Source organism: Anopheles darlingi, chromosome 3, assembly GCF_943734745.1.
Source record: "Anopheles darlingi chromosome 3, idAnoDarlMG_H_01, whole genome shotgun sequence".
NCBI lineage: Eukaryota > Metazoa > Arthropoda > Insecta > Diptera > Culicidae > Anopheles > Anopheles darlingi.
Window position 1 is genome coordinate 46,407,042 of NC_064875.1, and position 12,500 is coordinate 46,419,541.

At 46.9% G+C, this 12,500-nt stretch overlaps 1 protein-coding gene across 3 annotated transcripts in view; it reads right to left on the minus strand.

Annotated features, from left to right (window-relative positions):
- Positions 1-12,500, minus strand: part of LOC125954580 (serine-rich adhesin for platelets) — a 48,597-nt gene that overhangs the window by 2,990 nt on the left and 33,107 nt on the right. For all 3 annotated transcript variants that reach the window (XM_049685009.1, XM_049685008.1, XM_049685007.1), the window contains 2 exons: positions 12,356-12,500; positions 3,379-3,541 (listed from right to left, as the gene is read on the minus strand). The exon at positions 12,356-12,500 is cut by the window's right edge and continues 1,313 nt beyond it. In XM_049685009.1, coding sequence (XP_049540966.1) covers positions 3,379-3,541; positions 12,356-12,500 — 308 coding nt within the window. The remainder of the gene's footprint in view (positions 1-3,378; positions 3,542-12,355) is intronic.

The window sequence follows — 12,500 nt, forward strand, 5'->3', positions numbered from 1 at the left end:
CCGATACAATCAGAGCGATGGAACATGGAATACAGGATGTTGGTACTGTCACCTGATAAGGATGTAAAAGTCATTCTTACTATTTATTTACATTTTTTTAATTTACTGTCTTTGTTGCAGTTGCCATTATACATTGTCACAACATTTTTGTGTTGTTATTAACGTTGTTTTTTCTGCACGAATATGTCCTTTTTCTTTCAGTTGCTCTCTGTATGCGATGTGACTTATTTACATGAAACAAAAGGGTGTGTTGCCGAATAATAACTCATCCAACGATATCCCTCCGCCAACTTATCTACTATACAATCATTTGCGATCCTTCCAGAACATACAAACAACCGATCGCCCATAATCGCGCAAAAAAAAAAAACATTTTACTTGGCTAATTCGTGATTTGCCGGGTTTAAGAGCCAAATCAGCCGAAACGAGGTAAACATTCTAATTCTCCCATGCACTTTCTGGAAGAAGCAGGGTGGTTTGATGCCTCATTATGCATATCCCGACAGCGAGTTCTCGATCCATCGTAGAAGCTGAGTGCTTTATGTTTCGTGTTAATTTAAAGTAAATTATTCATCTGCTTCGCTTACCAGCTCGGCAGACCGACGTTTTTGGCTAACAAACCAAAACCCGATTGGTGAATTCGCTTTGTCTCCCACCCCGTCTTTCCGTTTCTGTAATCAACCGGTCAACCCACAGCATGTACGATGGATAGACGAAGGCATGGATACCGAGCATGAACTGTTTTGAATTAATCATTCGCTTAGAATCCTCCCGGCTGAGCCCAGATTTGGCTCAAACATTACAGCTTGATCTATCACGACACCAGCCAGGACGTAAAGGCTAGGCAATGGATGGAGAATTCGAGAATCTTCCTAGAAACCGGTCGTAGACCACCAGGGTACCAGGGATGCGATAAGCCGTAACGAGCCGGTTGGTTGGCTGGTGGTTGGCTTGCTACGGTTTGGTTGGCGTTGGGGTTGAATTTTCAACAAACAAGCCACCACAGATCAACAGGTGACACCAGTATATTCAACTGGAGGATTCCGCTTTCTCTCCGTACCACGAATCAGATTGAGATGCTCGACAAACAAACGTTTGCTCCACCAGCAATGATGAGCAAAAAGCAGTACCTTGGGCACCTCGTGAAAGAACCTTCCTTGACTGACTTTCGGATCTCGGAAGCAAAGGAAAATGCAACCATGATTATGTCACTCGCACTCGTACTCCACTCGCCAGGAAAGGGCGATTCTGTGGCAACCGGAACGTGCGCCTCACGTACGGCGTTCTTAACCAAACAGTGGTGGTCACAGAACCGTCCCGGTGTGTTTTGTTTCATAAACCGGGACGACCGCTTCCCCGACTCCTCGGAACAGACACAAAACACACAAAAAAATGCTTTCGCATGTTGTAACTTTCACAATGTGGCTTGGAGAGACCTCAGGAGAATGACCGCGGTCTCGCTCTCCCCGTCAAAATCCGGTACGGCATTGAATGGGTAAACCGGTTATTAATGGTGTTTTGTGCCGGGTTCGCCGTGACTTGTGGCGACACTTTAGTGCCACGGCGTAGAATCGGTACTCTTTTCGGCGTAACCCATTGCGTGTGTTTCGCTCGAATTCGAAAGTAAAATGGCGGGAAAGGAGGAGTAATGTACACTATCCGTAAAGTGACCACCACTTGCGGTATGAGTCATGGGGTAGTTGATGTGAGCGGCGTATTGCAGCTAAGCGGTAGCTTCTACCGATAATTACCACGAAGATACAAATTTTACTTTCGCATCAGCATCGATTACATGCCTCACAGGACATTCTTTGCTATTCTGTTGTTATTTCCCTAATGGACTCATGGGCATCGAATGAAGTGCGCATTTATGAGCGATCAAAGTCAATGTAGTCTTAAAATAAACGGAAACAGATTTGTCTCTGTTGCCTTCGTGCAAGCAATACTGCTCAAATCGTCGCAAATGTCTAAATGAATTTAAAAAATGGTGACAGAAAAATAATGCCCCTTTGCTAGTCGTTAATGATTGCAAGAGCTAGTAGCAGGATTGAACTTTACTTTGAAAATCATCATTGCCCGGGTGCATTGACCTATGGCTTATCTGTCAGAGCATATAATACATGCTAATGTAATATACTTCCATTCAGACGCGTTGAAAAGCCGAAGAATTTCGGCTAAACCTATGAAGTTTCTATAACCCTATCTGGGCAGCTGAACCAACAAATGTGGCTGACTTGGGCTACCCAGATTATTTATAAAAGGGCTCAATGCATGAAAAAAGAGAACATAATAAAAAGCAGTCGAAGAAGCCCTCATCACCATACAAATTACTTCTAACGTAGCATTCTAACCGCCGTGCAAACAAACTGGATAAATGACCAATCCAATCTCTTGTTTGTGCTGATCACTCCAGCCTGACAGAATTTGTAAGATCGTGAGAATGGATAGACGAAACGGGTTGGCAAACTAATTATACAAATTCCAATTGGAAGGGTTTCAACATAACCGCCACATCCGCAAAGAAAGCGATCAGCGAAATTTCAGCCAGCAGGGGTTAGTAAATGATAGTTAAAAACTCGTATAGGCACTAAAGGATGTTTCTCAGAATCATCCACGACCACGATCTCAACGAAATACTCTAACTAGATAACGCTACGGATCAAGCAACATCCACGTAATTGTAGGCGAGATTGTTATTGAACTAGAAAGAATTTTTTTGTTACAATGCTTCAGACAAAGGGTTATTTAAGCAAAAGAACACAAGCATACTTTAAAAAAAAAGTGCAAAAGGACCATTTGCCTGCTTGCTATTAGAAGCTCTGCAGCCTCTTCTGGCTTTAGAATGATCCTGGCAAACAGAAGGCTTATACGATTAACACACAAAAGCTGTATAAAGTACAAGCTAATAGAATAGCTGAGGAGCAACATAATAGAACAATGGTTATAAAGGTAAAAAGGAATGTTCTCGGAAGTGAAGAACAAAGGTAAAATGGCTGACATGGTAGTAAGGATAAAAGCCTTAATTGAAAAGAAGAAAAAATAATTTCAGCCTAGATCATATTATGAACGAGCTCAGCAAGAAACTTCTGCCGGACAATGCTTCCCTCCATTCTATTTGCATATTATCCGTTGGATTGTCAGAACGACCAGGCCCAAACGCGCGAAGAGTAGAACAACGAGACGGGCTATATTATCCTAACACTTCCCACGTACCAAGCTCGCGCATTCGCCAATCACGGCAATTTATCACACGAGACAGCAAAAAGTGCAGTGGTGAAAGAGCTTCCAAAGCCCCCGCGCGCCAGAAGAATCCGGTACCATCACATCCTTCTCATCTCCCTTTGCCTGGCCCTTAGGCCCCATTATAACACAACTTACCTCTATTCAGTCGATAGCGGTGGTGCTTCTCCACCAGCGATGGTGAGGCGAGGGCGGATATTTCTGCCATCGTGATGATTCCCTGCGCCGGACACATTGCATCCGGGCAGGACACCTCGTATGCGCCCTCGGATATTTCGAACTCGATGTAGGCCGTCATGCACTGAGGGGATAGAAAGGAATGGAAACTGTGCGTTAGTAAAAGGGATTTCCCGTGTAACCGCCACCATCAAACGAGAGAGATTCAGGGAGGAATAGAAAAAGCAAAAAATAGAAACCAGATTAACTGGAATTTATGCTCATCCCACAGGACAGCTTCTATGCTGCTATGTGTGGGTGAGTGTTCATTACACAGTTTTTAAAAACGATGTCGAAGCATTTCGCTTAGCTGGAACGCAAAAAACAACAATTGTGAAATTAAAGTCCAACACCAAGCGACGTTAGTTGTGTTTGAAACTCAATTTACTTTTTGTGCTCTATCATATCTATTCACTTTATCGGTATTTATCGAAAGCATTATTTATGCAGCTTCGCATCGATTCTATTCTCTTAAGCAAACATTTTGTCAATCTGACAAACACCGTTTGTTTATTTTCCGTTTTAGAAACCTTCCCGAACGCAAACTGTAAAGCACAACGGCTGCAACGCTACACGAATATAATGCGTAGTGCTTGTTAAAGAATTTACGGATCTTGCAATAAAGCCATTCACTATTCCAAGGCTGTAGTGACAAATCCATTAATGGGGCCTTAAAACCGTACTAAGTATACGATTGGCACAACAGAATTTCTGCCGAACAATACCACGATGGAAGGAACAGTGAAGTTACCTTTTATTACTGTCGGTGGTGATCGTAATAAAAGGTAACTATGCCGTTCAGATTTATTGCATCCAGGATAGTATCGGAGACGGACAAGTCCTCCTTGTTTCCTTGTCCTCCTGATGATCTACAAAGATCGTTCGGTGTTTGCTGTCCGATCGTTATCTTTTCACGATCACGCAAGGTTCCGCATAAAACCATAAAATTTCTTGTACGAAAAGTTCACAACAATCAGAACAGCAAACGAACGTTGCTGGGAAGTATTGCGAGCGTATTGCTAGGAAGTATCGCAAACTTTTTTTTGGCTTCTTAAAGGTTCCGTTCTCCTGGAATTGCTATCAGTTGCAAGTTATGTTCATGATCGTGCTATATCGTGTGGTTTTGAGTTTCCCATTTTCCGCTTCCATCTTGCCATCTCACAAAGAGCTCCCTTAAATATGAACAGCAAGCAACAACTGTTCATTCGCTTCAAGGTTAAACTGCTAGCTGAAGTGCCATTTTTTATCGCTCGAATCAACGCAGCTTTTCCCGCTGTTTTCCCTTGCCTAATCGTCACCGTTAAACCTTCACTACGTTATTATCAACTATTAAGTCTACCTTTTCCTGGTTATTCCCCACTTCATCATGACGCTGCGCCCCAACCTAAAGCCATGAAATAGCGGCAACAATTATGCAAAAAATAATAGCCATCTTTGCGCCCCACACATTTAACCTTTCGCCCCGTTCATCGATATACATCATCCTAAACGACAGAAAGCGCCACACGCACACGGTGAAGCGCGCGACAGGGGTTGAATTTATGCGACCTTTTCTCGCATCGCGATAACAGCAATGCCATCCTGCCGAAAAGCCGGAGGAAGGCAGAAGAAGTAGGAAAATATGCTGCAATTAATTTAAACAATCGACAGCTGGCTTGCTGCGACGCACACAGCTCAGGCATACACACAAACACACATCAATTATCCGTCTGTGACGGACTGACCGACCTATAGAGGGCCACCCATCAGCAGCGGGGTCACAACGCACTCCTATCACACCACGGAGTTGATGATGGCTGCTTCTTATCGAAGCCAGATGGTCCGTAGTAGTTCATCATGATGCCGGCTTAGCATCGCCACTGGCTTCGGCTTCCGAGATATTCGCCGCATGGAAGAGATGTCCTCGGTGCTAATGAGAGTAATTTGGTTGTTTAATAAAGATGTCGTAATGAGGCAGCCAGCCAGCCAGCACTTCCCTCTTATCATTTGGGCTAATTGTGTTAAGGTCCTTCAGACGAACGCACGACGACGACGATGGCGCAACGACCATGGACCGTTGGGGTATTCAAGCATGCAACATTAGTGCATCTTCTGCCTCTGTTGATTGAATCCAATGCACTATGCCAGGCTATCCTGGCAAGACAAGAACAATCTGAGCGGGTGGTGGTGGAAAGGTTATCCATTACGTTACCACCCTTCCAACTGCAGTAATTACGAAGCGACACACAAATGGCACACGCTATTCACTGCAAAACTGATCCATGATTCACGATCATGCCGACAGTGTGCCACACACACGCCCGCGTGCATACATTGTGTTGTGCGCTCCTGGACGGATCCACTTCAACCGGTAATCGTATTACGGCACACCGAGGTTCTCGTGCCGGTGGAACCGAGAAAATCTAGATTGAGCCAGATGAGTAGTTCGTGCAACGGTGGGGAGTTGTTTTATTTTTTAGCCAGATAAACGTTTGGCCATTTGTCGTGTCCCTTTCGACAGCGATCGAGCACGCCACGTGCCATTGTTTCGTAAGCGATGGCCGCGCCCCCTCGCCGTTTGGCCAGTGCGATTGTAAGATAGGCCATTCGCTAGAAACCCCGTACGGTTCAGCGTAAGCATTACTAAACGATCGACAGCTACTTGGGAGCAGTGCCTTGGCTCCGCGCGACCGCTCCGATAGCGATCGAGTAAAGCGGAACCGAGCGGAACTAAACCCGGTGGAAAAACGTGGCGTTATGGCGTGCGATGTGGCGTCGCCAACATAATGCATATACTGCACGTAACGATCGGTCGGTCGATCAAGCTATCGAGCGATCTCTCGCGGGTATGTTTGGTCCGTGGCATAGATTAGTGCCAGGCCATGGCGACCGGGGTTTTATCACACAGGCTATCGACGCCACGATTGGAACACTTCACATCGAGATCATCGTGAGGAAATTAGGGGGAGGCCTGGCCTAATCAACTCAAGTGCTGACCACTTGCGGGCGTGTTCCTCCATCGCGGCTCCAAACTGCACTCGATGGCAAAGTGTGCCATGATTAGTGCCGTGTGTGTGTTTGTGAGAGAGCAACGGCAGAATCGCAGGAGGCTGCGGAAGTCCATAACATTTACTTTAACGTTCGTGAAGTGGAAATCCGAAAACCACAAACTTCTTGTCGACGTGCCGGCAGAATACTTGCCGATCCGGCAGAGCACACTGCGCAAAATATCCGCCTAAATATGCTGTCAAGAGAGGTGCTCTCTCTCGCTCTCTCTCTCTCTCCGTGTCTCGTCGTAAAGCGTTCGGTCGCAATTCTGATTATCATCACACTTCAACCGGTGCCCAACCGACGAATCCAGCATCATCATCATCCGGGGTGGCCGGGGGTCTTCTTTAAGCCGTCAGCTTCTGCACCGTCAGCAGCAGCATCACCGAGCCCGGGTATCGATCGATGCTAATGCGCTGCTCCCTGCTTCCTGCTATTCGGCGAGTGCTGGAGTGCGCTACTCGGTGATGGTGTTGGGTACGCGCTCTCTAAAAAGGATCGTTTTTTGCCAATAAAAACCGCCCCTCGGACTGACAGCTCCAACTGTCACGACCTGCAGCGCCGTTTCCGCCTACAGTAACGAGTATACGGTTCCGATGCACGATGACTTTCCCGTACGGTCGTGGTGTGGTTAAGGAAGCTTCCACTTAGGAAGATTGCGTGTTCTGTTTTTTCGTGTGGACACAGCCAAAGTACGCATTAATGGTGTCAAGCTCTGAGCTGTGTGGTACTGCCAGAGAGTTTAATCATGTTGACAGCCTCACGGCTGATGATGATGATGTCGCGAGATAGGCGATGGCGAACACACCTTCCGGATTCCAACAGCACCAGATCCAAGGCCCGGGGGGGGGGGGGGACAACCCTTGCCGGAGAACCAGAACAATGAACCGAAATGAGCGTTTCGAGCGCTCATAACCAATTGGATCACGTAATTGCAAAGAATTTATGGTTGGCTTCCGAGGAGCTAGGAATTCGAGTTCGAAGTTCGGCAGTACGATCACGAAGACCGAAAGTCAGGTGAAGCGAGTTTCTTCACGTGAGTCCGGTGGCCACGACACCGTCGCTGAATATTTCATCGCCATTCCAGCGCCATCGTTCCGGTCCCTTATCCACGTAGCGCGGAATAATTAATCTAGCAGGCGGGCAACGGACGCAAGCAAGCGAGTGCCAGAATTTTATGCTCGAACCACGAAGCTGCACGGTTCTGTTGTGCACGGGATTGAGACCACCGTGTGTGCGCACCTGATGGCCAAAAGACCACCAGGGCCGAGAACCGAGAGATGGAAGGGGACACCGCATAAAGTCTATTGTAAAGAGCGAAGCCATAAATCGCGTTCGCTCCAAAGTATCTGTCACTGCGACTGCGAGTCTGGAAGTGAGTTTCGATACCGTGACACACAAGCGGGCGCCACCGTTTAACGGCTCAACCACTGGTAAGGGACTTCTAACGCATTCCGCACAAAACAATTGAATCGGAAATGATGCAATTTATGTTCCGTCCGTGCCACGCGTGGTGAACGGTTTTTTGGGGGATGAGGTTTAACTATCTGGAAGTGAAATGAAAAGCGATTTGAGGCGCCTGTTGTAGAACATCCGGGACATTCCGCGCCCTGGACGGTGAACCTGGGAATGTGTGTAATCACATATTTCGCCGTGCCATTGACTGTCAGTGTTAGCGAGCGAGCATCATAGGAATGCAATCCCGAGGGCGTGAACGACATTGGATGTGTGCCAACAACCGCTCGGTGACATTTTTATTGTTGTTTCAGCAGCTCAACACAAGCAGCCGGACATTACTACTGCTACTGTGGGAATTGTTCCTACGACAATGGAATTGGATGAAATCCGAAACCCGGCGTGTGCGGCGAGTGGCTTTCGACGCGGCCCCCGGGCCCAAGTATTCTCGGAACTGGGTCGTTGGTGTCGTTCCAGTGCCACCCACCAGAGAATCCTCTCTCTGGGTTCGCGCAAATACCCAACCGACAGTGACACGAGCAGTTGACGCAGGGGGACGTCCCTTCACCGTCGCACGGTTTTACATTCTACCACCCGAGACGGTTGCCCCTTTGCGGCTGTGAGAACTGGAACGCATATCTCATGGTGCCAACAGAAAAAAAGGAGAAATAAAGAATGTCCTTTCGAGTGTAATCCACTTAACAATCGCTTGACCAGCCTTCTCCCGGTGCGCAGGACACTCTTCGCCGGAGAAGGTTCACTCGACTCTCGGGGTCTGATGTAGTCGATTATCGTGCGCCCTTGATTATTTGTTTAATTTATTCTGTGCAGTACATACATTTTGTTTGATTTATCATAAATGAAGCCCACCGCTATTCAATGCGAGGCTGGGAATTCTCGAACCTTGCCGCAAGATCTTTCTTCTTGGCTCTGAAGAGGGATGTGCGTTAAAATAAACGGATCGAATTCCTTCGTTTTTCGTAGTGCGCGAGAAACTTTTTAGAACGCAAGGTCATCGCATAGAGCATACTTTTTTTCTGCACCGCCTTCCATTCAATGGTTCCAGTTTTACTTGGCAAAAGGTATGAGTAAAAGTCATAGGTCACAGAAGAAAATTAATGACATAAAACATCACCAACGCCTTACGAACTTATGGTCCAGATCCAACAGCTATTCAAGGCCACTTTTGAGCTTGTATTTCGGTCGGAGTGAATTGCTTGTTGCTTGTGTTAATGGAATCTGCGAGATTATGCTTTCAACCGCAGAACGATAGTGACGTTGTTATTGTGGTTGAGCAGAAGATCACAGGCCGGATAGTTATCCTAGCGAAAGCTTCGACTTCGTATTAGCTTATAAAATAACAAAGATTTGATATTTCTTCTAATTCCTAATGTATAAACTGAGAACTAAAACAACAGTCCGATAAATCACTCTTCGACGTGCTTCGTATGCATCTTTTCGAAACACTAAGGAGAAAAATCCTACATCAACTAGCAGTTCTCAACGTCCAAGATTGGAATCTGTTTATCCGCAACCTCCAGAGTACACCGACCGATGTCGCATATCATTAGAGGTGAAGTACCGGGCAAAGAGAGCCTCCACTTCGTGGCATGGGCCAATGCTTTCTGGCAGCGTACAGTGACTCTACTCAAGCGATGGTGTGAGTCGACGATGCCCTGCATAATAGTGTTGTGCTGTGGTGTCAAGTGAACAAACTGACATGATGGGATGTGTCATAGCAACGGCGTTACGGCGCAGTACCGATTAGAGTTCAGTGACTTGCCAAACGTTCCTTCCCCCCGGCGTGAGGTGATCGGAGTGAATGAGATGGAAATGTTCTTCTTCCAGGTATGGAAAAATGCCGAGCTCAGATCGTATCGCAGCTCGGCAACTCGGCAACTCGACTACTTTACTTCAGTTACACTTTTTGCTGAAAAAGGCAGCCCTGCCTTAGCAGTACAGGTTGTTAAGGCGTTAAATAAACAATCAAGAAGTTGCAAAATTTACTAAATGCACTGGTTTTGGATAGCATCATTGTGCCTATGTGGTTTAAAATTAAATTCATTATCACTGAACCTTGCAAGACCCTCCAATCGCCACCTTCTTCGTGTATCATATATCACTATAGCGTGCACTACGCTACCTACGGGCCCGGTTGGTCGGTGTTCTAACGTGCGATGCCGTATTCTAGGTCAGTGACGTGCTATTTTTACCCAACGCACGTATACACGATACTTCAGTTTCGCTCTTCCAGCGTACCACCGTAAGAACGGAGTGAATGGAAGGAACAGAAAATAGCTAAACACAGCAAAACCATTCTCCTCGTACCACTGCCCTCAAGAGGGTGCACTTTTGTTGGCGAAGCTGGAGAGGGTTGCGGTGCGGTCGAGTATCTTGCGCGTTGCGGCAGGGGCGCTCTTTTGACTCGTCCCAGATTACAAGTACAATCCAGTACCAATGCAAAAAAAATGGAACCGAGTTCAACCGACTGCCCAGCGAGCATCAGGAAGTGTCCGGTCTTGTTTGGCTCGGGTTATTTTCAACTCTTCAACCACCTTCGCTAAGAGCCATTGAGCACGAGCTTCTTGACTGCTGGTGTACCTAGAACGGATCCGAGGTTTGTGTATAACGATACTCGAGAACGGGAAAACAAAAAGTTATCCTTGCAATGACTAGGGCTGAGCTGTAGTCTAGTGGGATGATCTGTGACGTAGTTTCACTGTTACTATTTATGTACTAAATGCTATGGGGGTTTACGACGAGGTAAAGTATCAGCTCATACAATAGTTGCTGTTTATTGGTAATTCATTAGGCCATGAGCAACATTATAAGATCTCGCGTTGTCAACAGGAACACTCTTTTACATCACACACACTCAAGGTTACTCTACATCGTCATCACAACGTAAGGTGTTTTGTCAAATGTGTTTTTTTTGGTGCAATGTGTTTTTAAACGAAAAACATTCGAAATGACCTCGACGCATCCGGGTATATCTGCCCTGTACACTCTATACGAAACGCTGTTTACTACCTTCTGCTATTCTAGTACGCAATTGTCAGTATCCAATGCTCCAAACGGATTACAGAAATGAGATATGTAACAAGTGATGGTTTCACTGCCTTCAGGTAATAACCCCTGACGAGGGAATTCCCATCCAATCAGCAGCACCTGTTATGATCTACTGCTCTTGGTTATGATACCTGGAGCACACACATATTTCCCCAGAGACACATTTAATAACATCACCCCGACCAACGATGGATGAGCCTTCTTCCGTTTATGACCACCATTTGTACCGCAACGAAGTACATCAACTTTATTCTCCTTCTCAGTAGGATCATCGCATAAAGAATTTAGCTGCCCTAGCAAGGGAAACCGTCACACATTAATGACTTCTCGGCGCTCGATGCCTGGTGCGATGCATCGCAATTTGTACCACCGTGGATCCTAGATGTGCACCGCGTTAGGAGGGCACCGGCACCAATGCTGTTCAATTGCTTCCTGATAGGCAAAGGCTTACGAGCTGCTGTAACTGTACGCTCAACCAGACAACGTCGGTACGAGTTTCGCCCATCGTCGGGATAGTAACCGACGATACCGGTTTCGAGCTGATGGTGGTCTGCGGTCTTGATGCCACGCAACACAACGCAACAAAAACAGTTATTTCTGCTTGCAACTGTCAACGGTACATACTCGACCCTTGCATCGACCGGTAAGCGAGCGGTGCTTCCGGAAAAAGGGGAGGAGGGCAAGAACACGGGTAGGCATCCCAAGGTAGCCAACCGGGGAGGGGGGAGCCAGTTCACTGACACGTAGGGTCGGAGATCGGTGAACGGTACTCTCTCTCTCTCTCTCTCTCTCTCTCGATCTGTCGCGCGACTGGTATCGACGGCTACGTGACTGGAGGCCAACCTCCGTTGCCGGTGACCCTTGGTGGAGATCTTGTCTTGGCTTGATCGGTGGCGATCTTGTCACCGTAGTTGTACCGACGGTGTGCGAACTGGTTACTCCCATACGTGCCCCTGTGCAAATGTGTTTTTCGCGCGGGACCAGTTGAAGCACAGTTTGAACTCTCAAAAAACACGAACTTTAGGTGGAACACGCCAAAATTTTCCTCCAATTTGTTCGCAGGAAATAAAATGGGATATACCAGTTCCGCAGTTAGCATAATGCACAGTCAAACGTAGCCAACAACGTTGGTAATCGTGATAACACCTGAGCATTAATCTACAACGTAAACAACGCACAGCAGCGTATAAGCGAGCACACCGTTAGGGTTTACCCCTATACGTCATCTCGATGCTACTACTTTGTGGGTTACAATCGCACGAATCTGTGTGCAAAATGTGAGAGGGTATTTCCTTTCGAACTGGATGTTATCTTGATACGATTTCATGATATAACCCCGCGGACTCACCTCGGTACAGAAAGAACAAGCGCATTGCGCTATTCGCGTCAGGTTCTCGGCGCTAAATTCGCCAAGGCACAGCTTGCAGGTGAACTTTACGGTTGGTGTGAGTGCGGTTGTGGTGGTGGTGCTGACGGCGCTAGTGGCAACCGGG